Raw genomic sequence first — 25,655 nt, 5'->3', positions numbered from 1 at the left:
CCGCGCTCGGGCCGGGCGGGTGCCCATGTGGACCAGCACCATGCCTTGTTGTTCTGAGCCCTGATTGGCCCGCCGCTGCCTGATTGGTCTTCATGCGCTGCAGGTCAGCTGCGGGAACGAAAACCCGGACACGGCGCGACGTCGACGGGACTTCTCTTTCCCGGGGTTTCTCAGAGACGCTCAGCTCCACCGTGAGCGGAGTTTGCTCCCGGTGCTTTTAAAGAGAAGTATTGGTGGTTATCCTGTCAGAGCACGTTACATTCTGTGGTTTTGGAGGGCTAGCGGCGGACGAGACTGCACCGCGGAGGAGGAGCGCGGAGTGGTGCGGCCGCCTGGTTTTAGTCGCGGCCGTAGTAACAGGGCGGGGCAGGACCCCGGGAGGGGCGGGTCTTAACGAGAACACGACTCGCCTTGTTGTGTGTATTCCACTGCTCGCATCGCCATCTTGTTGCAATCCTATTTTTTACGTATGTGAGGATCTACTTTCCGTTCGGCCGGATTAAAAATTGCCCTTCTGCCTTCAGGAGGAACACAGGGGACGATAAGATTGGGCCTGCGGGTGTGAACCGTGCACACGGCGCTTCCTAGCGGGACACTACCTACCCCCCTCCTCGGTCTTTTTCCTCTTTCCGTCCCGGGCCACCGGGTTGCCTGTCGTGAGGGTTTACGCGCAATGAGCATCGATACACTTTTGGAGGCGGCCAGATACCTGGAATGGCAAGCCCAGCAACAACAGATCACACGTGGTGAGTTAAACACAGCAGACCGCTGCACCGTGCCGCCGCCGCACAGGACGCAAAATAACGTGAGCTCAGAGTAATGCTGCCTTTTCAGGCTCTGGATCCCATTTACTATCAACGGACTGAGTTTGCAGTTTCAACTGACCCGCCTGTGGGGGACGGAAGCGTTTGTAGTTTTTTTGTTTATCGCTACTGGGTCCGTGCCAAAGAAAGACTCGACTCACGAGCAAACTATCGGCATTTCCTGATGGATAATTGTTGCACACATTTGTCTTGTTAATGCGGAAACGGCCAAAGTTGTTTTTCCGAACTACTTTGCGCGCTCACGGCGTGTGTGTGTGTGTGTGACAGTTTAGACACTAGTGACTCACCGTGGGTGCGTGTGTGTGTAAGTATGTGCGTGTGAGTGTATGTGTGTGTGCTAGGAAGTCCTCTGCTGTGTCTCTATCAGAACCTGGAGTCTATGTCTGTGTTGTATCTTTATTGTGAGGCAACTGGATGTCAAGTGTACACTTTATTTGGGGATTTAAATCCGTTCGCTGAAAATACAAATAAAAACCGTGAGTCAGAGACGGAGGGCTGGTGTTTTCTACAGACTTTTAAAATTTTTTATTTAGGTATCTGTTATAAAAGATCCCTCACTGAGTCGATTTGCCCCAGTTCTTGCCCGTCGAGCACCAGCAGGGCGGTGGCGAGCAGTGGCTGCTCTTTACATAATACCCTGACATCGCTCAGCTATCTTATGACACACACTGGGGCGGGCACTCACGCGCTCACCCCGTCCCATTTGTATATCCGCGCGCGAGCAGATAAAAACCTTCCGTCCAGTCTAATGAAATAATATAATATTATATAGTTTCCTATTTATTCGAAAGCGATGAGCTGTCAATCGGCATAAGGATCAGTGACTCGGTGAAAGGGGGCAGGGGGCCGCTTTTTGTGTTTCTACCCTCTGATGACGTGTCAGACAAATCACCCCCCGCTCCCCCACCTCCGCCTCCCTGCCTGCCTGCATACTTACCCTACCGCGTGCTATGATCCGCCCACAGCGACCACGTGCACCCCCCCCTCCCTCTCCTCCCCTCCCCTCCCCTAGAAACACACCTACGCGCGCACACACACACACTCATGCATGGACGTACAAACACTCCTCGTCCCCGCCCTTCCCATTCAGCCCACTGACAGTGGCGGGTTGGAGACAGAGAGAGAAAGGGGGGTAAGTAGGGCAAACCTCCCTGTGCTCACCCCCACCCAAACCCAGCCTCTCTCAATGCAGGAGTTATGTAATTTATGTTAGCGTGCATTTGACAATCTGGGCCATGGTGTTTGTGTGTGGATTGTACTACAAGAGCAAAGGAAAGAAACAATATTTCAGTAAACTCTCGGTTTTTTACTTCTGCTTTCTCGACTTTTTAGTGTGTCCAGTTTTTTTTTTTCAACTGCATTGTGTTCCTAGTTGCTCCTACATGACACCAGTGCATCTTAGAGGCAGTGAAATTGTAATTATTAGTATACTGTTTAAACTGTCACACGTGACAGTAAAGTGAATAGGTTTGGAGAACTGGACATCAAAGGTCTGTGTGTTAAATTACAATGGGCATTTTTCACAATTCACTGTCGTAGGTGAATCGATTAATCAAAAAAAATATCACTGAGCATGTTCATTGAATCAGTATCATGTTGCAAAATGAAACACATGGCAATGAATGGTGTTAGTATGCTCAGTGTTAACTGCAGAACAAACTGATAATGAGTGTAAAAAAGAAACTAACTTGATAACTATTTGAGCTCATTTTACTTACAACTGTCTCTGATTAATTGAGATTCCTTGTCTGTTAAAAAAAGATTCAATCAGTTTTATGAAAGAGGAGAGCAGTCTTTTCTCACACTGGGTGGATAGAGATAGAGATACATTTGATTACAGACTCTAGGTCCAGTTAAGAACAAATACAAAAAGACAAAAGGAAAAACAAAAAAATCTAAGAACACACCGATTTGTGTTTTTTATTTATTTATTCTTTGTCCAACATAGATGATCTGTGAATGAGATCCACGGCAGATGTCGGTCATTTTTTGGATTACGATTATGTACATTATATCAGTCTCACACACTTCCACACAGCTGACATGTGGTGTTGTTTTGGTGGCCTGTAGCGACGCCTACACAGCACATAGTCTCTCCATCAGCCGCAGCACTGACCACAGGTGATCTGTCACTATAAGTAATCGATCCAATCTTCTCATCAGCACCTGTTCACCTGGGACATCCCAGCTTCAAACCAAACACAGCACTGAAGAGAAAGGAGTTGTCTGTAGTCTGTTTCTCACTGCTCAGCAGGGGTTCAGAACAGACACATGAATAATTTAGTAACTCCCAGGCTCATTATTAACACTGATGGAGTTATTACCAGATCGCACAGATATTAAGCAGAAACATACAGTTCTGAATGAGCGGTGCAGAGTTTTGTCATGCACGTCAACATGACGACAGTTGCTCCAGGTGAGCTGAATCAGCAGCATCATCAGGACTTCAGTGTTGTCATGTTTTGGGTGAATGTTGAGTGAATACGCAGCTCTGGCGTTTCTAGTTTTGTTCCATAATGCTAGTGATGGCTGCGCTTGCATGTTGGCGTTGGGGGGCAGCTTTGAGGAATCCCTGGGATCTTCTGTTTCTAATGTTGCTGTTTCCATGGTAACGGCGGGCTTTCCATATCGCTTTGAGTCTGCTCCGCCTTCTCCGGTGTGCAACAATAACTACTCAGTCATCATTAAGCGTGTGTGCTTGTGCTTGTGTGTAGGCCTCCGCATGCATCACAGTGTGGGAACACCCCCTGTCATCTGCTGGGCTTATTGTTGCTATTTGACATATAACAATATACTTCATATATGTGCTGTTACGGTGACCGAGTGGCTCCTTGACAACCGTCCTTTGGTCAGACGGCCATGACGTAGCCCACAGGCAGAAGCATGCTCGGTGTTGGATCGGTCCAATCACAGGGCAGACACAGGAGGAGGAGGGAGGGGAGGGGAGGGGGGTTCTCTCCACCAAGGAAAGAGATGCAGACACAATTTCTGTAATTTTTTTTTCTCCCCCCTCCCCACTGTCTGATTCCCCGATGACATCACTTTTTGTGTGCACATACTGTTGAGATTTTCACTGCTCAGACAGCGGAGCAGCTAAGATCACCTGAAGAGCATCAGTCAGTTGGGTGAAGGTCGATAAATCAACAATGATAAATGATGAATTGAAACAGACTGTAGAGCTATTCTTGACATTTTGTGTGTATATGTGTGTCATCATATAGGCTACTGCATGTAGCACCTTTCATGCAGCTTTAGAGATTTACAGTAAGGAAAGTGGGTGCATCACATGGAAACATAAAGAATGCAGAGTATGTCAGATTAAAAATAGAAACGCAACAGTACAAAAACAAGTAGTTAAAGGTCCAGTGTGTAATATTTGTCAAGATTTATTGGAAAAATCCAAATATGCTACCAATGAATATATATGTAGGTATAAGTGTATAATCGCTATAAAACAAAATCTGTTTGGTTTTAATAGCCTTATAATTTATCTTTTATACACATAGCAAGGGTCTTGCTTAGAGAGTGCAAGAGTTTTACGTTCATAGATAACCAGTAGAATTATTTAAAGGTGTTCAGAAATGGACGTTTGTCCTGTTTGTCGCGCCTCCTTCTACGAGTTTCCACGAGTTGCCGCACGAGTTTACCCGAGTAAGGAAAACAAATTTGATTGGTCGTTATCGAGCGGGCAGGATATTCAATGTTTGGGGCGAGACCGAGCTTGGTGTGTGTGTGTGTGTGTCTCAGACATTTGATAATACATCAGTGGCTGGTGAATCGTGAGCAACGTGATGCATAATTTGTGCGCCTGCATTGTCCAATGCGAAAAAGAATACCACACTTTCATCCCGGATTTACTCGAAAATAGAATTTTGCACAAAGTTTGGCTTACATCGTCTGATAGATGAGTTATTACACTAATTTCATGGCCCATAGTGGAATCAAATTCATTTTTCTTTTCTGTACAGCTTTAATACATAAATAATAGAATCAGAATTCTAGATGTCACCGTTTTCCCCGTATTTTACGCACTGGACCTTTAATCAGAGAGAAGTATAATTATCATGCTGTCTAAAGTTGTGTTCAGTGACATCAGGACAGTTTTGTCTAACTTCCTGTCCTGTGTTGTCTGCCCTGTGCTTCCTTACAGAGGAGTTCAAAGAGGAGAAGGAGATCAAACAGGAGACAGAGTCGAGGTGCATCGACCTCGTGACCTCGCCATCCCAGCCGGCCAGAGCCAACCACGTCGTTTGGGGCGATGACGCTCACCGCCTACAGCCGCACCACCTCCACCCCGCCCCGCCGCCCCCCTCCCTCCCACCCCACCAAGTCCCCATCGCCGTCATCCCGATGGTTCCGGTCGTCACCACCACCCCCTCGGTCCCGGCCCTCCCGCTCCCGACGCCGATCGCCGCGGCCGCCACGTCGCTCAACGGCTCCCCGCCAATCAAGAAAGCCTCCTCCCCTCCACAGCAGCAGCAGCAGCAGCAGCAGCCGGTCTCTCGTCACCTGCTGTGCGCCCCCCAGGTGAAAATAGAGACTAGCCCGCAGGCGATCAGCGTAAAGCCCAACCAATCGCAGCCTCAGGTTCAGATTCAGTACTCGACTTCCATCAGCACTAACGGCTCCGGCTCTCAACACGCACTGCTTCCCCATCAAGCTTCACCCACTCAGCCGCGGCCCAACGGAGTGACGATGGAGGACCTGAGGGCGATGGAGGGCAAGAGGAGACCAGGAGGGTCAGTTTGTGTGTCTGTGGTTGTCAAATTTGAAACAAAAGTGTAACTGGGTGTAACAATTTGATCGTTGTGTTTGTGTTTCCAGAGCGGGGACCAGAGAAGTGCACAACAAACTGGAGAAGAACAGGTGAGTCGCAACTCAACACATTGAACCTCCTCATTGCTGCAGTTGATGTGACCTCAACAGGAGTTACAGCAGACATGATGTAGTCAGTTACAAAAGAGTGTCGTAGGTCAGCCCAAAGGTCACGACAGTCCCTCAGCCTTTTAGTGAACCATGAAATCCTTCTCAAACATGCAAGATGAGTAATATACGTATTCCCTGTGATGTCAACAACCTCTTGAGCAAATGATTGACTTACCAATAGATGGTGACGTATTTTCCAAGACCATTAGCTAATCACAACCAAATCTCGTTTTGGCTCTTGGCACCTTCAGGCGAGCACACCTCAAAGAGTGTTTTGAGACACTGAAGAAGAACGTTCCAAATGTTGACGAGAAGAAAACTTCCAACCTCAGCGTGCTCCGCAGTGCTTTGCGTTACATACAGGTAAGACGGGTTTCAGTAAGCTTTCATGTATAGGTGTGATCCAACACAATCACTTGGAAAATCACTTGGTTCCTGTTTGTCATCTTGTTGTTTCATCTCTCTCCAGTCTCTCTCAGCTATGGGAGCAGCCCAGGCTTTGGTGTAACTGCTATACAATGCCTGTTTTGTTGGCCATAAGCTGTCCTGAGTTGTGTTCGTCTCTTGTGACCATGATATGGCGTCTGCTGCTGAATCAGCCCATAAAACAGCGGCGTAGAAATCAAGATTCTTTGCCGTTTTACACAACACAGTTAGTGTTTTTTATAACATACTTGGAGTTAACTTTTGTTGAAACATTATATTTGCATTTGAAACACCTCACTGAGATTCTTATCCAGCGGCAGCGTTGTGTAACTTCATCCTGCAGTCATACAATGACACACAACACGAGGTAGTAGGTTGTTATGAGAGATAGATAACTTGAAGGACTGATATGAATGTGGGGAAAGACTTAGCATTTTGTAGTTGTATAGAAAACACAAACATATAATGTGGCGGGGGGTGTACAGGAAGGAACTGTGTAGCCTGAAGTGAGTTCTCAGTCTACGTCTAAGCAGATGAGGGAAGGTTTCTCTTTTTTCAGAGGAGCAGGACTGTCATGATGTTGAGTTGGGCGGTGTAAGCTGTGGAGAGTCAGCAGAAGGAGATAAATTAGGCCACGAGATGGAAGAACGTGCAAAAAAACAAGGCTGCCTGTAAGATGTTGGGCCAGGCTTCAGGAAGCTCCACACAGAGGGATTGGAGGCGCAGTCTTTGAAAGGAGACGGTGGTGGTGGGTTTGATATGAGGCAAAGCTGCTGCTGCTGCTGCTGCTGCTGCTGCTGTTGCTGCTGGAATCACACTGCATAGCTCACTGGAAGTGTTTGTCCTTTAGAAATAAATGTGAAGAAGGCAGGTTGACCCATTCTCCATCCACAAAACCTCACACTGTAGGTAGTTAAAGGGCACCAGTCTAGTTGTTTTTTACAGTCCTGCACAATGTCCAAAAAACAACATATTGCGATTATATGGGCAGATATTTGATTGTGGTTTTTGTTGGGTCTTGTACCAAACAAACATGTTTAACCCTCACCCCTCTTTATGTCTATGAATATGATTTGTTGGCTACTTGGCTCTGTCTGTGTGGTGTTGACAATGCACAACAATGTTGAGACATATTTATAAAAATGAAGCTATAAATTGCAGCTCATGTGATTTGGATTTTGCACTGGGCCAAGTTATGATTTTCAGTTACATTGTGATGAATTGTTCAGCCCTGCTCCATTTTTAACTGGTTTTGCCGCAGCCTTATTGTTATTTCATTATGTTGAATGTCAAATAGAAGATAACTTAAGTTTTAGCAAACAATAAATAAAAAATAAATAAACCAATTGTGCAGTTTATGAGATTAGATGAAGCTTGATTCTTAAATATCTAGTATCAATTTCCTTTTTGAGTGAAAATAAAAAACACAGGGCATTATTTTACCAGATATCGTCATTCAGAAAGAAATAAAAACATCTATTGATGGCACAGATTCGATTTAGGGATTTGAGAGGATTTGGATTTGATCAAATGCAATTGAACCCCATGTTACCCTCTCCCAAATTAAAATTTCAGAATAAAATACCTGCTTATATTTGGGGCAATACAGTAATCAGTAGGTTTTATTCTAGTTGAGTGCCCACCCCCACCTTCTCTCTCGCTGCCTCTCCTCATGTAAACCTCAGTCCTCCTTCCTCTCCCTGAGCCATGTGAGATCTGAGCACATGGCTAGTGCGAGCCCGATGACGTCACCGTAGCTCGCCCACTCCGATCTGCTCTGCACCTCCAGACTGCGGAGGGAGGGAGGGAGGGAGAGATGGAGGGAGGGAAAGAGGGAGGGAGGGGGAGACAGTGACAGGTACTGGTACACTAACAGTGCAGGGTAGCAGCATCTCTGTGGTTGTAACAGTGGGCAGGACGTATCAGGTTCCCTTTGTTCTTAACCTCTGGCTGTTTCGCCCTTTTCTCCCCTCCACCTCGCCCCGTTGTCTCTCTGGGCTTCAGAACACTTGGTAACCATAGCAACAGGCGGCAGGTGGCCAGGACACTGTAGTCGGTCTGTTTCCTCCATATTTGTCTGCATGGGAGAGTGTGAAAGAGGGCGTGTGCGATGCGGCGCCTACACCAATCAAAACCTGTTATTTGTGGTCTTTTTTTTTGTCAATGGTCATGGAGCCGTGAGCTTCTCCAGCTCTCCTGTTGCAGAGGCATCGGACCCCTCACAGGCTAAATATCATCACCCTCCACTCGTTTAGCGGAGCACATTTTAAAATGGGAAGAATAAAGGAGGCATAGATGAGGCAGATGAGGAGGAGGGGAACAGGGGGGGGAAGGGTGTCCAAGGAGCAGTGGATGGGGGAGTAGAAGGAGAGGGAGTGTGGCACGGAAGTGTACAGGAGGAGGAAGAGAAGAGGGGGAGGGGTCGGGAGTGATCTGAAGCACCCTGTTGGCAAACGGCCAGCCACATCACTCCTTATATGTAATTACCCTTATGCTTCACCCAATTGGATCGCTCCTTATGTTTTTTCTTTTTTTCCCCCTTTCTTTCTTTCTTTCTTTCATTTTATTTTTTTATTTTTTTTTACAAATTGGTGCACAAGCAACCAAATCCTGGCGGATGGGGTTACCTAGGAAACGGCTTTGGGTGGCAGCTGTTTCCTTGGTGATTTGCTGCAGGACTAATGGTGTCTGGGTCCGCATGGGAAGACCTTGAAATGATGTTCATGGATACACATGCGCACACACGTAGACAGGTGTTGGCCCGCCACTGATTGGCTGTGTGACTGTATGTGTGTCAGTAGTGTCACGCTTTGTCTCCAGTATATCCAGTATATCCAGTAAGGAGGTGGCGCAAATGCACCAGACACACAGGAGAAGATATGAAAAAAAAAAACGGACATGAATCAGCTGGAATAACAACCAGTAAAGACAGTGTTATTAACACAGAGTATCAGAGGACTGATGGTCACATTTATAATGGAGTTTGATTTCCAAAAGTCCTTTCTTTTTTTGTGATCAACTTTTATTTATTTATTTCATTTGGTTTGGTTTAAACAGTCCATACAAATAATTATTGATACATACAACCAGCAAAACCACAAACAACTAACTATATATAAAACTGACACAGAATAAAAAGGAAAATGAGGAAAACAAAACAAAAAGTCCTTCCTTGACTGCAGACCTCTAGTAGAATTACTGGAAGAGGCTCGGTGTGTGGAAGCACATAGAGAGAGGGGGGGGGGGGGGGGGGGGGGTTGATGGATGAGAGGCGTGGAGCTGTCATGGAGGAGTTGACCAGGTCTGGGGTGTGAGCCGTTGTTCAAAGAGAGAGCCGTGAGTTTGGACGGGAGCGCAGAGGAGAGTGGGCTCGCGTGTGAGGCCGTCACGTGGCTGCAGAGTAAACAGCTTTGCTCAGTGAAGTGAGTGTCCTGTAGTAGGATCATGTGTCCCCATGTGCTCATGTTCTGTCCTCTCGCCTCTATTTCCATCTTGATTTCTCCTCCAGGTCGACCACAGTTTGCACAGGAAACTGTTTTCTGCTTAGTTTCTGCTTCTTTTTTTTTGTTATATCTAGAACCAAGGTCGACTGTTGAACCAGCGAGCCGGATTAGTTTCCAGTAAATTGTGAAATTAACCAGCAAAAATCCGCCAGCTTTTGATTAGTTTTAGTTTTTTTTTAACATAATCCCTTTGGCCTCTTCCTGCCTCTCCTCTCCATCCCTTGCCCTCTTTCTACCCACCCCTTTTCCTTCTGTGCCTCTCCCTCTCCCTCATTCCTCCCTAGTAATCTGTGTTAATGTTCTTAGCCTGTCGTACTGTTTGGTGTTCATGCGTCAGCTGACCCACACAGAAACTGGGTCACAGATATAGTGTGGTTAGGTAAAGTTTCCTTTTTTTTTTGCCTCCTGCTGTGTTTTTTCTCCTAAAGACACGTGCTGTTTACTTCTCTGCACACGGCAATCGCAGCACTCAATAATCAATAATCAGCCGTACCTGACTGATCCTGTGACACCGCAGTTGTTGTGGTCGACGAGGATGAATTTGGTTCACATCCACTCTGACCCTGTTCTCTCCGAAAAACAAGCATGTTATCCAGGAAATGGGAGGAGCTCCGGCAGATGACAGACAAAAGCAGTGTAAACACGCCTGCATTTGCATGCATGCCTTCCTGCTGCTGTATGAAACTGGGATAACGAGGAGGACATATTGTTTCAGGGTTGTGCAAGCCGGGAGGAAAGTGGGAAGGGCCGAGACTCCACAGAGGAAAAATGAATTCCCTTTTCTTTTGCAAGGCCAGCTCCTCACACTGCAGCTATTTAAAACTAAAAGTTTATTCTCTCATTGTGGCCGGGGTCTTGATTTACAAGAGACAGAACAAGGCTGTCACTTCAATTCCCCTTTGTTTTTGTGTCTGAATATACTTTATTACCCTATTTCCCTGTTTTATGATCTGAAGCTAATTGCCTTGTTAAATAGCTTTTGCTTCCATTAATACAAATCCAACACTTCCTCCATCTGATTCATATTAAAGGGGTTTCCTCAAGTGTTGAACTTTTTTTAACAGCAGCTTAACAACACAGCAGCATCGATCAGAACTAATGAAGCAGGCCAAGACAATATTTTATATTAACACGGTTGAGTTTGGAGTTTTGTAATGTTATAAATGACAATATGCAGTTATGATGTAATTTCACACTGGATCACATTATCAGTCATTTTCCCACATGTGTTTTCCGGCCTTTGTCTGTGAGCATAGTCTTTCTTTGAGGACTTGCACATTATCTTATTCTCTTAGTTCTACCATGACTGTGTTGTAGAGGCTAGCAGTGTGTTTTCATATTCTCCTCCTCTCTGCTGTCTGTGTCTCTCTCTCTCCCCCCCCCCCTCAAAGACTCTGAAGCGCAAGGAGAAGGAGTACGAGCACGAGATGGAGCGTTTGGCCCGAGAGAAGATCGCCACGCAGCAGCGGCTGGCCGAGCTGAAGAACGAGCTCAGCCAGTGCATGGACGTCATGGAGATCGACAGGGTCCTCCGACAGACCATCCAGCCGGAGGACGACCAGGCCTCCACGTCCACGGCCTCAGGTACAGGAAGGAGACGCAGCAGCTGCTAAGGCCACACTATGTCTGGCCTTTTACCCGACAGGTTACAGAGCGAACAGCACAGTGGCAGATGGCAGGAGAGAATGTACTGGTTAAATAAAAGTGAAAGTGAAAGTAATATAAAGAGGAACTAAGCAGGATTTCTCCCGTGGCTATGCTACATTTTCACCCTAATTAAAAAGCTCCAGAGTAATTGTGATAGTTAACTAGACTTGTGACTTGTTAGTGAGAACGGAGGCTCTCTGTCTTCACCTGGCGTCTCATGGCTGAAAACCAACCTTGCAACATCAGTGTAGTACCTGGCCGCCGCCCCGGTGTCCCAGCTCTCGTCTCTGCGGCACCGCCACACAAACGTGCTCCGTAACCCATAATCTTTTGTTTATGACAGTGAAGACTACACAAACATATACGTCGTAACATATGTTATATAACGTTATCCACCGCTCCATGTATTGATTTTTTATTATAAACAAATGCACATGGCCAGGTGGAGGGTTAGCAAAACAGAGGAAAAGCAACCAGACTTGCACAGTTCCTCTTTAACTCACAACCAAAAACATGTTATGGAGCACAAACATTAAACAATATCAATAATCAAACATAGCAAGTGGCTGTACATGTTTTACAGCTGAGTGAAGTAGAGGACACACGCAGTGTATCATGATGACTGACTGACTGTCCCAGTTCAGCTTGATGTGTTATATGTAGTTGATGTTGCTACAGGATAATTCAGGAGAATTGTCTTAAATGTCTTAAATATTTGAACATGTATGTAATATTTGTATATTTATATTTGTATATGTGTTTTCAGATTGAGCATATATATATTTTAATTTTATATTGTAACGTAGGACCCCAGAAAGAATAGTCGCTGCTGAGGCAGTGACTAATGGGGATCCATAATAAACTAAACTGAACTGTGTCCCTCTCTCTACAGAAGGAGAAGACAACTTTGAACAGGACATGGACGAGGACGTCCCGGCTCCTCCTGCTCCCGCGTCTCTGCCCAAACTAACGCCTCCCATCCTACATGCCGCGCCCCTGCTCGGCCCCCACCTGTCTATCCAGCACGCCGCCCTGCCTCTCTCCGGGGTCCTGACCACGCCCTCCCCCTCGGGCCCCCCTCCTCCTCAAGCCATCGCTCCGGCCCCGGGCCCGCCCCCTCCGCCGTTGCCCCCGCCGCATCCCATCCAGCCGCCGGCGATGCAGGTCCAGCCCACCGTCATCGCCCACGCCGCCGTCTCCCACCCGTCGGTCATCCAGGCCGTCAACCACGCTCTTCCGGCCAACCACAAGCACCTGACGCACATCGCCCCCTCGCCCGGCCCCAACCCCTCCACCCCGCAGCCCATCACGGCGGCCCAGGCGGGCGCCGCCGCCCACCAGCAGCTGGCCCAGCCCATCGGACACATCACCGTCCACCCCGTGGCCCACCTCCCGACTCTGTACCCCCAGGGCGTGTCGGTGTCCCAGCCCACCATGGTGGGCCACATCACCCACACCTTCACCCACCACACGCTGCCGCACGTCCAGGCCGGCCCCCAGGCCAACACTAACGGAGCCCAGGTCAACAGCGCCGTGATGAGCCAGGGCAGCCCGTCGCTAGGGAAACCCACCGCAGTCTTGGCCCCCCACCCCCAGCTGGTGGGACAGGCTGCCGTCCTCAACCCTGTCACCATGGTTACGGTCCCGACCTTTCCCGTCAGCACACTCAAACTGGCCTGAAAGAGTTAAAAAACAATGGGACAGGCAGAAGGAGAGAAAGATTCAGAACTCGTGGATTAGTTTCACACTCCGATCAATAATCAATAGCAGAGAATCTCTGACAGACATGAAAATGTACACAAAAAAAACAAGTGTTTTTTTGGACAAACGTGTGACAGATATCTTAGATATTTCGGTCGCAGCTCTGTTGGTTTGTGAGCAACAAGATGAAAACAGAGTCGTGGGTCAGGCCCATCTTTGTGAAAATAAGACTGTGACGTTTGTCTCCGCTGCAAAGACAGGAACTCTGTTCTACCTTCCTTCCTTCCTTCCTTCCTTGCCTTCTTCTCTCCTTCCTTCCTTCCCCTCTCTCCCTCTACAACCAGAAGCACTAACATAATAAGCTCAGTTCACACTCAGGCATCAAGGATTTACCTTAACTATCCATTCACCCACCGAGGGAGAACGCATGAGAGAGAGAGAGAGAGAGAGTCGTTTGTCGTAAGGCTGTTGTCATGGTGATACAGTATATGCCCATTTTGTATTCATGTTCACAATGTCATGTGGGGCATTGTGCTGGAATAATGTCACTGATGCGTTTGAGAGCAGGAAGAGGCACCTCACTAATCCTAATAAATGACACAGGGTTTTGATCAAGTGTGAAGCAGAGAGCGCTGAACCACACGGCTCCTCGTGTCTTTTAGCTCCACCAACTGTAAAGTTCCTCATTTATATTGCTTCACTTGTTGTTTTTGCTTCTTTGTCTAAACCTTTCCTCTTCTTTCTTCCTCTGAGTGAAGCTTCAACTCTCAGCTTTTATTTGGTACCAAACACCTTCCAAATAATTAAAGAAAAAACAGAATAGAACACATTCATGACAGTAGAAAAGTCTAAAAAAGACAAAAAAAAAAGACATTGTATGTGATTTTCTGAATTGGTTATCCATGTGACTAAAAGATAAAATTAGGGCAAGGGTTGATTTGTTTGTTAAACATATAGTAACATGCGTTATTGCTTGACATGCAGGGGTTAATGAGGACAGACAGTGTGACCTTTGCCTGTTGTACAGACATTGGATTTCACTGTAGGAAACCACCAAGTTAAAGTGGAAAACCAAGTTGGGATTAGGAGCTTGGCACAAAAAGGATTTCCAATATTTTTCTAACAGTTTTGAAAAAGTTTAAGAATTCAAACTCTAAAGGTGGTCGTCTCCACTTTCACGTTTTCCCACAGTGGAAAACCTTGGTCAGAAATCACCGTCAAGCTGCTCTCAAAGGTTTCTGAAAGAAAAGTGATGATGTTAAAGGCTGGAACAGACATATCTGTTACTCTCTGCAGTGTTTACACTCCACATGCTTTTGTGCACACACTGTCAGCGTATCATAAATGCCTCAAATGTATTCAGTGAAGTTGATTTCAGAGACGAGCCGGGAACAGCTGCTGACGGTGACTGCTCTCAAACACTCTGTGACGGGTTTCCTCACGTCGCCATCGCGGGCGACGTTCCCTCAACACGCCGTAGGGCGACGCAGGGTTTCATGCTCTTCACTCTGATGCAACAACTCCCTCTGCTGCCTCATCCCGGACTTTATACCTATGTATGTTACTCACACAGCTCTTAGGGCACAACACAACTTCCTGCACAGGCTCTTAAATCTGGAAAAAGCAATGAGAATGAATAAAGTTACACTGCTGGGAAGGCTGACCTAGAAAAGCTAGTATGATGGACATGAGTCAAATTTATTTTAAAAACTAGGAGGATTTTTCTTCACTATAAAGTTTGGATGTGATACAAAAATCTAAACGGGCAGGATGAAATCCTTCATCTGGAAAATCAGTTTCAAATTCCTCTAATTTCAAAATGGAAAATGTGTTGTTGCCCACTTTCCTTTGTGTGTGTCTTTTGTGTGTGTGTGTGTTTGTGTGCATACTCAGACAGCTCATGGCCTCGCAGCCTTCTTGCCAGCCTATACATGTGTCACCATGAAGTCTCCCATCAGTACACGTGTATGTAGTCAGTGTTGTGTGGATCTGCTCCTCGCCTCTTCTGCTGTTTCTCTATGTTATGTCTGTATATGTGACTGTATCCAATATGTTTTATATTCTGTACTATAGTTAACCCTACTGTACCTGTAGCATGGCTCTGTTTCTCCCCCCCTTTTTTTTTTTCCTTTTCTGTTTTTTGTTGGTCATATTGCCCTGTGCATGACAGAGTGTGTGTGTGCGCGCGTGCGTGTGTACGTAGCAAGCAAGCTATTTTTTTACACTGAGGTGATTATGGTATGAGCCTGTTAGGGTGCTATCGTGTGTGCCTATACTCAGTTTTCCTGAACACTGTGACAACTCTGGCAAAACACGTACACACTGAGCGAATGGAAGAGACAAAGATTTACTGTTTTTTTTTTCTTTTCTTTTCTTTTTTTTTTATGTTTTTAAGTTTTCCATTTTGTGAGTCAGACTGAGACCTGGAGTGGAAAAGGTTAAAAAACAAAAAAAAGTTGTTGCTCTTTTCTTGGTAACATAATAATGTCTAATATTCAAATTTGAGTTTTGTAATATTTGTACGTATGTATGAAAGTTTTGTAAATTTGTGATTGTATGCACGTTTTTGGCATATGAGTGTACGTATCTTACAATTTTAAAATGCTTGTTTCTTTTGGGTTTTGTTTTTGCATGTAGATTGCTGTCTAGTTTCTTTTCGTTCAAAGGTTTTGTTTTTATGTTTATTTCTGGGACCATGTACAATACTGTATAACGTGGGCAGGATCTTGGACCTCATGCTACATTGATATTATATATGAATATAAAAAACATGTTTTCCCTATGGAGAAAGTTTTAAGTTATATATCGCCTGTACACTTTGGGCTGCCTTTTAGATCTAACTGTCCACTGTTTAAGATAACAATGATGATAATGGATAAAACATATTAATGATGAAGAATTATGCTGATGAAATAATAAATATTCTTAATAAATCTTATTACATTTACAGCACCTCTTGCTCCTGTGTTTAATGGTCCTGTGTAAAAATACACACTGCTGTTGAAAAGCCTTTATTTTATTTTATTTTTTTATTACTTTCTTGTTCTTACAAAACAGCAAAATTCAATATTGAAAATACAAAAGGACAAAAATCACATTTTACATATTTTAAACCCAACATCCCTACATTGACCACTAGATGGCAGTGTTACATCATAACCAACATTCCTAATTAAGACGTCCTAAATGACATTAATAAAACAAACACAGAAAAGTAATGAACTATGGCAGCACCTCTGTACCTGCATCAATCCACCAGTGAACCAGTGTGACCTGCTGAAGCGCTCTTGAACACAACACTGAGCCTGTGACAGTCTGTTGTTGTGTTAACTTTACATAGAGACGGGGCGGTGCATGGCGCAGTGGTTAAAGCGGCCGCCCCATGTAGAGGCTACAGTCCTCAACGCAGGCGTCCCCGGTTCGAATCCCGCGTCGGGCAGACCTTTCCTGCATATCATTCCCCCTCTCTCTGCCTCCCCCTTTCCTGTCTATCTCACTATGTGCTATCCAATAAAAGGCCAAAAATATACTTAAAAAAAAAAATAATAACTTTACATAGAGAGTAATGTTCACACATTGGCTGTATGACCGATCTTGGATCAGCCAGTCGGTGTGTTTGATGCTCAGGATCGTGTTTGTTCTGTGTGAATTAAAGAGTTACTTAGATGAGATTTGACAATTTATCAAGAGTTGTCGTAGAAACAAACCTGTAAAAGTAAAGCTGTCTGACATCCAGTTGGATCATGACCAAAACATTTAATGGATGAACCCATGTGCTAACTAATTTCTAGATACAAGTGTATCTTCAGAGTGATGAGTGTTGATCATGCAGCTCAACACAGTCAGTGTACAGAACTGCAGTCAGTCATTCATGTGAGTGTGAGCACCAGATAACTTCATCCAGGATGAACAGATCAATTCTCCAAATGAACAGGATTGCTTTAGCCTGAATAAATGAAGTCATGTCCCCGGTATACACCGCTGGACTGACCCTCCTCTGTGTGGACCCTCAGAGATGTTGACTTCACGTGTCCTCTGAGAACTATGGCTCCATGTTGTCCTGAGGGTCAGCAGGCCGACCAGGGCCTGGCTGTGATGTGGCTCCTTTCCTTTTCATACAAGTTCCAGTGGTTTTGACATCTGATGCTGAGCTGTGTTCCTCCCTCTCCTCCTCCTCCTCCTCTTCCTCCTGGGAGCATCAGAAGCCTCCTCTCTGGCTGTTCTGCATCTGCTCCTGAATCCTCTCCAGCACCTCCTGCATCCTCCGTAGCTGCAGAGAGGAATAAGAAAACAAAGTGAGTAGTGATTAATGTTGTTGGTAAGTTATAAGTGAGTGAATGAATAATTTAATAAGAGGAGCGTACCTCTTCGTCTTTCTCAAAAATTAGTCTCTCCTTCTCGGCGTCAACGATGGCCAGCGGCAGAGGGAAATCTGCCTCGCCTCCGTCTCGATGCTTCTCACGCAAGCTAAAGTCAAGATTCACAGACAGTCATTAGTGAGCAGCTCTTGTACTGTATTTATGAAGTCCTGCTGCAGCCAAACCCACCACAGCTAGACTGCACAGCTAAAGTTAAATGTGTGAAATGATCAAAAAAATGTACCATACAGTACACACTATAGTACACTGTATGTGCCCATTAGAGGTTACTCATTATGTGTCATTGAAAGACGCTTTCTATATGCGTTCAGTGTGAAAGTTGCAGCTCAAATGTTTCACTGCAAAATTATCCTTTTGTTTGCCAAGATTTAAAATCTTAGATCTGGGGAAATGGGATTAATTGTCTCATTTTTAAATGTATTTACTAGTTTCCATCTCCATCCCACCTCAGTCAGGAAATCTGGATAAACTGGGTAATTTAGTAGTAAAACAAGCCACATTAGATCAAGTGCGAATTTGTACTAATGCTTTTCACAAAAAATACACAACATTTATATTCAACATATTACTTAAGTGAACTTACACTGAAGTTTAGTTTGGTGTGTTGTTGCTTTGCTGATGCATGCTCCATTTATCTTGCTTGGTTCAGGATAATTGTCTTTGCTAAATATTTGAGCATGTATGCGTATATTTATATGTATGTATATGTGTATATTCAGAGTACATGAACAAATTGATTTTCACTGCTCAAATTGATGTGTTACATCATGTACATTTATATCAGGCTAATACAGTTTCCTGTTTGAAGATGTCTGTTCTAGATGGAGGACGAGCTCTGACTTTAGGCCTGTCTTTTTCAAGATGTGTTTCAAGTAACACAACTACATTTCTCTAATATTAAGCAATTTACACTTAAATCAGTCATTTATTTTCTTGCATTTTATTTTAAACCTCTAAACACTGATCAGAGTTGACTTACTTCTAGACTTAACCAACTTATTTTAAGTTTTTTTGTCAAGTAAAAAATGATCTTGCTGCATAGACGGATCATTTCAAGGTCACCTCAAGTGTTTTTTTTTGTTTTTTATCAGCTAATCGTTTTTGCAGTTTAGCTTTAAATATCTATGGGGTTCCCACAAATGAGCGTGACTTCACTGAGTCAGTTAAACAGTGACCGTGTACTTCCTGGCCCCACCCACCTGCGTTTCCTCTCCTGCACCACCATGCGCGTCATGTTCTGGATGCACTGTGCCCTGTAGTTCTCGTAATGCGTTTCCCGCGTCACGTCTTTCAGGTCCTGCATGTGCGTCCTCACCAGCATGTTCCTCAGCAGCAGGAAGTCAGAGTGGTCCGGGTTCTCCACTGACCATGCAACAACAACAACAACATGTGAGCAACACATGAGTCACACAACACAACAACAATGTGTAAAACTGATTAATAGAAGGAGCAGGGGCTGAAAACAGACAGATAGACAAGTGAATCAAAACTCTCCAAACACTGATAAACTATTCATACATATTAGGTCTAAACCACTGGAAAAGTTTGTTGGAAACAAAGTGAATTAAAATCTAACAAGAAATATAGTGAATACCTTCTACCACACCCCAGGGATACACACGACCCCTGAACTTGCGACCTTTGCTCTCCACTTGCACGTTGCTCCCGATGACTGCGAAGGGAATGCTGTCCTGCAGAGAGGAGCAGAGACAATGAGCTGTCAGACTGGACGTGGACGACTCGACACGTTTTCAGCACCGGAAGTAAAGTGCGCAACCTTAAGCAGCTGGTCCTGTCTCTGAAAGTCTTCGTCTTCATCTGAATCACACTCGGGGAACTGGTAGATGTTGATCCCAAACCGCTTGATGTCCTCTCTGATCTGGAGCGCAGGGACACATAGGAGGAATGAGACATGAGATCCATGAAAAGACTGAGGCAAGATTCACACTCAACACCATTGTAAATGTGAGACATTAGGTTTTAAAGGGATAGTTCAACATTTTGGCAAATTGGCCCATTGCCATAATCCTTATAGTCTTCGGAGTAGGTTCGTTACCTTTAATTGTCGGTGCAAGCTATTTTTAGAACGGCGGAGCAGAGCCGTGAGCTTCTCAGAGCTACGCTACAGAGGCTAATGGGATTTCTTGGTTTCCCTCCTCATCAAACTCGTAAAATACACAATCCAACAACTCCAAAACGCTCTGGTGGACAAGTTGTGACCTGCACATTCACCACACTATGAGATAATAACGGAATGTTACGAGACAGAGTTGTTTTTGAGGTAAATTCATGCAAAACTGCTGATGCACATTCCAGTCGGTGGCAGTTTTTCATCAAGCAGTCTCTGCATTTGCGGAGTTGTTGGATTGTGTATTTGATGAGTTTGATGAGGGAAACCAAGAAATCCCATGAGCCTCTGTAACATAGCTCTGCTCTGCTCTGGCGTTCAAAAAATAGCTTGCACCGACAATTAAAAGTAAAGAACCTACTCCTCAAGCTATGGGGACTATGGCAATGGGCCAATTTGCCAAAATGTTGAACTATCCCTTTAAGTTTTATTTCTGGAGCTGTTTCTGTTTCACATTGAGTAACTGATCTTTCTGTCCATCCTGTGGCCTGTGCTGTGACCATAGGGACAAAGATATTGGCCATTTGGTTTCACTGTCTGGTCAAGTCACAAATCTCCCAAGAACTATCAACTAGATAGTTGTTGAATCTAGGGCAGACATTCCCATGTCGCCAGCAGAGGGAGGATCAATGCATCAATGCTACTGACTTTGGAAATCCCCTGAATTTTTCCCTGAAGTTTCACATTTGTGGTCTGGAGTGAAACACAACTATTGGTTGGATCGCTACGGAATTTGATTCACACATTCATTCTGGTTGGACTGTAATAACTTTGGTGATTTCCCATCTTCCCATCCGGGGCCATCATCAGGTCAACGCTTCAGTTTGTCCAATGAATCTGAATACTTTAGCATCGTCTGTTTATTAGCAAAAATGTTAATATGCTAAATGCTAACCTGGCACATTATATAACATGTTGAATGATTAGACAAGCTTAATGATGTCTCCAACATTCATGTGTGGGTTGCAGCATATGTCCAGTCCCAGTCCGGTTTGTGTGTGTGTGTCTGTGCTTATGATCTCATACCTTCATCTTCTTCCTGCAGACCTCAGCATATGTCAGGCTGTCAGCTTTGGCCAGTATGGGGATGATGTTGACTTTTTGATGCAAAGCCGTCATACATTCTACATCTAGGGGTCGAAGACTGATGGAAGAAAAAAACAACACCAAACAAACATGTGATTGTGTGTATGTATGTGTGTGAGCACATATGAACACATACAGAAACAAGCCTAACAGATATTGAACATGTTTCAGCTTCATGTTGTCATGTACCCGTGGCCAAAAGGAGAGATGAAGTAGAGGCAGCAATGAACTCTGTTGTCCTGGATGTTCCTTCTGTTCAGGCCGCTCTCATCTCTGAAGTACTGTTCAAACTGCTGGTCGACGTAGTCTTCTACCTGCTTCCAGCTGAGGCAAACACACATGCAACACTTCATGTGAGTGAAAACAACAACTGCGACATGAGCTATTTCAAAATAAGACCTTGTTTGGTAAGCCTGTGATGCCATGAGTTAAAAGTTCATGCTGCTTTGAGCTGGCAGAAGGAGAACGATGCAGACCTCACCTTTCTGTGTTGTTGACGGCGTCTCCAAACCCTGGCGTGTCTATGATGCTGAGCCTCAGTTTGATTCCCTTCTCCTCAATGCTAATGGTGTGTTTGAGGATGTCCACTGTTTGATTGATCCGCTCTGCAGACACAAACACACGTGCAATATGAAGCTACACAGGCAACAATTTACAGTAACACACACACCTTCAGAATCAGAGAGGCAGCGTCACATTTTAGCACCAGAAAAATGTTGTTTTTTTATGTTAAATGTTAATATAATCTGATTCCAACTACTCTCCTATTTCATTTACTGAATCTTAATCTCACCCTCTGCATTAGGAACCCTCCTGTCTCTGTAGAGGTCTGTGAGGAACAAACTGTTGATGAGTGTGGATTTACCGAGGCCAGACTCTCCTGCAGAGGGAAACAGAGAGACGCAGTGCAGCATGAGTACATTATCACATCCAACTCTGCAACACGTATAACTTATTTCATCACACCCAGTTGCAAAATGAAACATGACACCTTGTCAGAGCTACTCCCAGAATGAAGCCGGTGCAGTGATGTCTCTCTAACCCAGACTAATGAATGTATTTCTTAGTATTGGGCCAGTCTATTGATATCAGCTCTGATGTCACCAGCTGAAACCGCCTAGACCGTCTATAGTTGTATACGATGGTGTGACTTGTGTATGTACGTATATATTCTTCACATCTGGTCTTGATACCTCAGTCAGACTGGTAAGAGTAAGCAGGCAGAAGGGACTCACCGGCAACCATGAGTGTGAAAGTGAAACCTTTCTTCACTGTTTTTCTGTGGACCTGATTGGGCAATGTGGCAAACCCCACGTACTCCTTGTCCTGATCCTGCAGACAGACAACACCCCACAAACAGATGTTGTGCAAAATTGTTGTATTGGGAAAATACACATTGTTTATATATGCATCCATTAGCTATACCATTTATCTGTGCAGGGTCAAATTGTTTATATGTAATGATTTAAAAGGTGACCTCAAATTATTAGTATCATAGTAAACACAGTAAAATGATGCAAAATATATTGTTCATATTTTGGTTTCTACTCTTTAGAATACATAGTATTATATAGTATAATATAGCTATCCTTAAACAGATCATAGTCTCCAGGCTAGATCTGAATGCAATTACTTTTCATATTCCAGATATTACATTACTGTACATTCTGGTCATGCAGCCTTAAAACCAATTAGGTCACTATGTAAACAAGTATTGGATTGGAACCACAATAGCATCATTATTTGATGTGGTGACTATACTTTTTTTTCTAACACATTGTATTACAATAGATTTTAATTTTAATAAAACAGTTCTGCCAACATTAATTTAATTAATCTGATTGAACTTTGTCTTTATTTAGTAATTACATTATTATGCCATTTTCCTATACTGTATATTATATTGGTGTTTGTGCCTGTCTGCTCAGGGTCTGCAGAAGGAAATCAGCAGCATCTATATCTGGCACAATATATTGTGTATTACTGGTGCCATGTTCCCTCTGACCCAGTGGCAGGAAGGGAGGCTGAACTTTGGGGGCTAATGCGTGTTAACCACATTGACTCCTATTTCTGTTTTCAGTGTGAAAGATGATGTCTGACCGCTGTATTTTGCAGGTGAATATGAGACAGATATTAGTCACAAGGAAGAGAAAACTGTCTGCGTTAACAGGGGTAAAGTTCTGATGATATACAAGGAAACAAAGAAAGGTCTTTATTGTGATATCTGGTGTTAGAACATGAATATGCTATGTTAAAACATTTAGTATTTCTAGCTTTATTTCAAAATGTTGTGTAATTACTTTTCAGCATTTGCTTAATTTAATTAAGTTCATTTCATCTCATCTTTTTCAGTTTTGCTTCTTCAATGTATATTCTGATTCTGTTTGGTTTATGCACAGGTTCATTGAACTTATAAAAACCAGAAATACTTTCATTTCACCATCTTTCTGAGCTCCACAGACACTAACAGTGACGTGTCCACACTAATGATGAAGAAGGAGACACACAGGTAACACAAGCGCACAGAAGAGCACCTCTGGAGAGTCGTAGGGGTCGAAGCGTCCCCAGGGACTGCGTGGACGGGAGGCCGGGCTGAGCGGAGAGTCCAGAGACACCTGAGACACCAGCTGCCTCCTCAACGGCAAAGGCTGAAACTCAGCGTCCACTCCCACGCGATGTGGTCTCTGAGGGACGACTGGAGATCCACCCGGGTGGCAGGGGATGGGCCGGTGCAGAGGGGGAGTCCCTGGAAAGCTGGGCAGTCTCCCGTTGGTTGCTGTCCCAGTTCCCTCTGCCTCACGGTTGGCTGGTGCCTGGTAGCCGGGGGAGACGGGAGGGAGGTCCCTCATGGCAAAAGGAAACTGAGTGTCCTCCTGGTCGTCAATGGACAGACTAGACAGCTGGGACAGGAGGCAGCAGAGTTACACATGGTTTTATATGAACAATCAAAAGTCTCAAGAATGTAACTCACTTTTTCAGACCAGAAAATTGAGAAATGAAAAAAATTGACATGGGCTACAGGAAGATGTTGAGAAATCATGTATTTCCTATATGCAGATGAACCTGCCCTAAGTATCTAGAGTGACTTTTGTTCCACAAGTTCAATGTACTCTATGTGTTGGGCTTTCAGTGTGGTGAAACAAAGCAATGGGCCAGAGAAAAGTATAAGGAAAGGATTATTATTCCAGACAAACATCTATTTATATTTGGAGGGTAACCATGTACGTACACTGCCCGTCCAAAAAAAACAGTCACACACAGCTTTGATTACGGAAATGTATCTGCAATGTCACAACATTTATTTCCATTCATTTTGCATTTTCATTGGGGTTAAGGTCTGGACTCTGTGGTCACAGTGAACCACACTTCATCCTTGAAGACGATGGCTCTCCACTCTCCTTCCAGTTTTTAATAATGCGTTGGACAGTTCTTAACCCAATTTTCGTAGTCTCAGCTGTCTCCTTGGATGTTTTATTTGCTTGATGCCACTAATTTGACCCTTCTGAAACAGATTAACATCTCAACAACCACAGGATGTGTTTTCCAACATGGTTGTTTAAGAAATGTGACTGCATCAGTTAGGGCTAGATAAGTTGTTGCCAGCAGAAAAATAATTATTCAATGCCAGGCTCTTACCCATTAGCTTAGTTAAATACAAGTGGTGACCTTTTTTTTTGGACAGGCAGTATATATCACTACACTGAAGTATGACCTGGCTGCTGTTTGGGTCATGCTGCTCACTCCAAACATAACATGATGAGCATGTATTGTGTGTTGTAGTGTGGCTAACTACACCCTTTCTTCACTGATTAGTCCTGACCTGTGATCCACTTAAACCATTACAGCGGCCCCCACCCATCTGTCCAGGAAGGCTGGAGGTACAGACAGCAGACAGACTGGAGCAGGGAGTTAGTAACCACCAGGATCAAGTTGGATATAGCTACCGTATGAGCTGGACTGAAGAGTTTGTTTTCTTATTCATTTCAGGCCCTTATAAAAGAGTGGAGTTTATGTAGATGAAGCAAACTGATGAACATATTCATCAGCTCTCTCTTTTATTTTCCAACAGCTCAGTCCAAACCTGCTCTCCCCACAGAGTGGCTCCACCAGCCAAACCTCTACACCCATGAGGCAGCACATCTCTGCAGCCTCACTCTACCCACATCATCCTTATGACCTGGTCGAACGACAGCACAACCCACGCTGCGGCCTCTCTACCTGTCAACTCTCATTACCCACAAAGCTTTGCAGCAGGCTTAACCCAGCTTCTAATGCTCTCACAGAGGGAGGGAGGGGATTTAACTCCTAAACACACACACATATGCACAAGCTATAAACACTGTCATTAAGGACTATTCTATAAATTTGTCGTACCTCCTTTTCTGAAAGAGTTGCAGCTTTTTTTTGAGAGGAAAGCGTGGATAAATGTAGAGGGGGGGAAAGGGCTAGTTTGTTAAAAAGAAATGAAATACAAACACATTGAAAACTTTAGGCTATAATGTGACTACAGAAAGTTATGACTATTAATCCTCACAAAGTAAATAAAGGAATTAATAATAATGTATAAAAAAGAATATAATACAAGGCAATATGAACCACTTGCATCAATAAACAAATAGAATTCAGCATCACACATTTAAACCCATAGAAATAAACATTTACTGACCTGAAATAACATTTTAAATGTAATTCTCTCTCATCACGTACCACTACAGGCTACTGTGGTGATACATTCAACAAAATATAGGTAATTTAACTTACTTCAATGTCGCAGCATGTGTGTGAGTGTGTGTGTCAGATGTAGTGGACGTAGCCTACCTTTTTTACTGCTGCGGAACCTGACCGGAGAAGACATGTGGTCCATGTTGTCGCCGGCTTTTCAAGAGGTCCCGGGCCCAAGGCAGAAAATTAACAAAACAAGAGTTTTACCGATGCCAAACTAAAGAGGAACTAATAAAACGACGTGCGGAGACATATGGTGCGCGTGGGTGCTCTATAGACTGAGCTCCGTGCGCAGTCCGCTCAGTGTTGTTGA

The 25,655-nt window shown here is 44.4% G+C and overlaps 2 protein-coding genes across 2 annotated transcripts; one reads left to right on the top strand and one right to left on the bottom strand.

Annotated features, from left to right (window-relative positions):
- Positions 1 to 426: 426 nt before the first annotated feature.
- On the top strand, positions 427 to 15,918 carry mntb (MAX network transcriptional repressor b). The gene is made up of 6 exons (XM_083986870.1): positions 427 to 746; positions 4,975 to 5,563; positions 5,649 to 5,690; positions 6,002 to 6,113; positions 11,071 to 11,263; positions 12,219 to 15,918. Exons 1-6 carry the CDS (start codon positions 674 to 676, stop codon positions 13,004 to 13,006), a joined length of 1,797 nt encoding a protein of 598 aa, XP_083842996.1. The 5' UTR covers positions 427 to 673; the 3' UTR covers positions 13,007 to 15,918.
- Positions 15,919 to 17,225: 1,307 nt separating this feature from the next.
- On the bottom strand, positions 17,226 to 25,484 carry LOC310996557 (septin-5-like; the record flags this gene model as incomplete). The annotated part of the gene is made up of 13 exons (XM_083985980.1): positions 17,226 to 17,297; positions 17,392 to 17,494; positions 18,606 to 18,768; positions 19,001 to 19,097; positions 19,184 to 19,285; positions 20,561 to 20,678; positions 20,810 to 20,944; positions 21,102 to 21,225; positions 21,414 to 21,500; positions 21,856 to 21,952; positions 23,155 to 23,520; positions 24,995 to 25,017; positions 25,439 to 25,484. The coding sequence occupies 13 exons, from the start codon at positions 25,482 to 25,484 to the stop codon at positions 17,226 to 17,228; spliced, it is 1,533 nt and encodes a 510-aa protein (XP_083842106.1).
- Positions 25,485 to 25,655: the final 171 nt, after the last annotated feature.

This window comes from Trachurus trachurus (assembly GCF_905171665.1).
Source record: "Trachurus trachurus genome assembly, chromosome: 14".
In the NCBI taxonomy this organism is placed as follows: Eukaryota; Metazoa; Chordata; class Actinopteri; order Carangiformes; family Carangidae; genus Trachurus; species Trachurus trachurus.
Note: the sequence above shows the minus strand (reverse complement) of the source record. Positions and strands in the feature narration are given on the sequence as shown.

Excerpts from the sequence above, each read along its gene's own strand:
- mntb (XM_083986870.1), top strand. The coding sequence starts at position 674 with ATGAGCATCGATACACTTTTGGAGGCGGCCAGATACCTGGAATGGCAA. Across the intron at positions 747-4,974 it reads GCAACAACAGATCACACGTG|AGGAGTTCAAAGAGGAGAAG; the intron begins GTGAGTTAAACA and ends GCTTCCTTACAG. Across the intron at positions 11,264-12,218 it reads CTCCACGTCCACGGCCTCAG|AAGGAGAAGACAACTTTGAA; the intron begins GTACAGGAAGGA and ends CTCTCTCTACAG.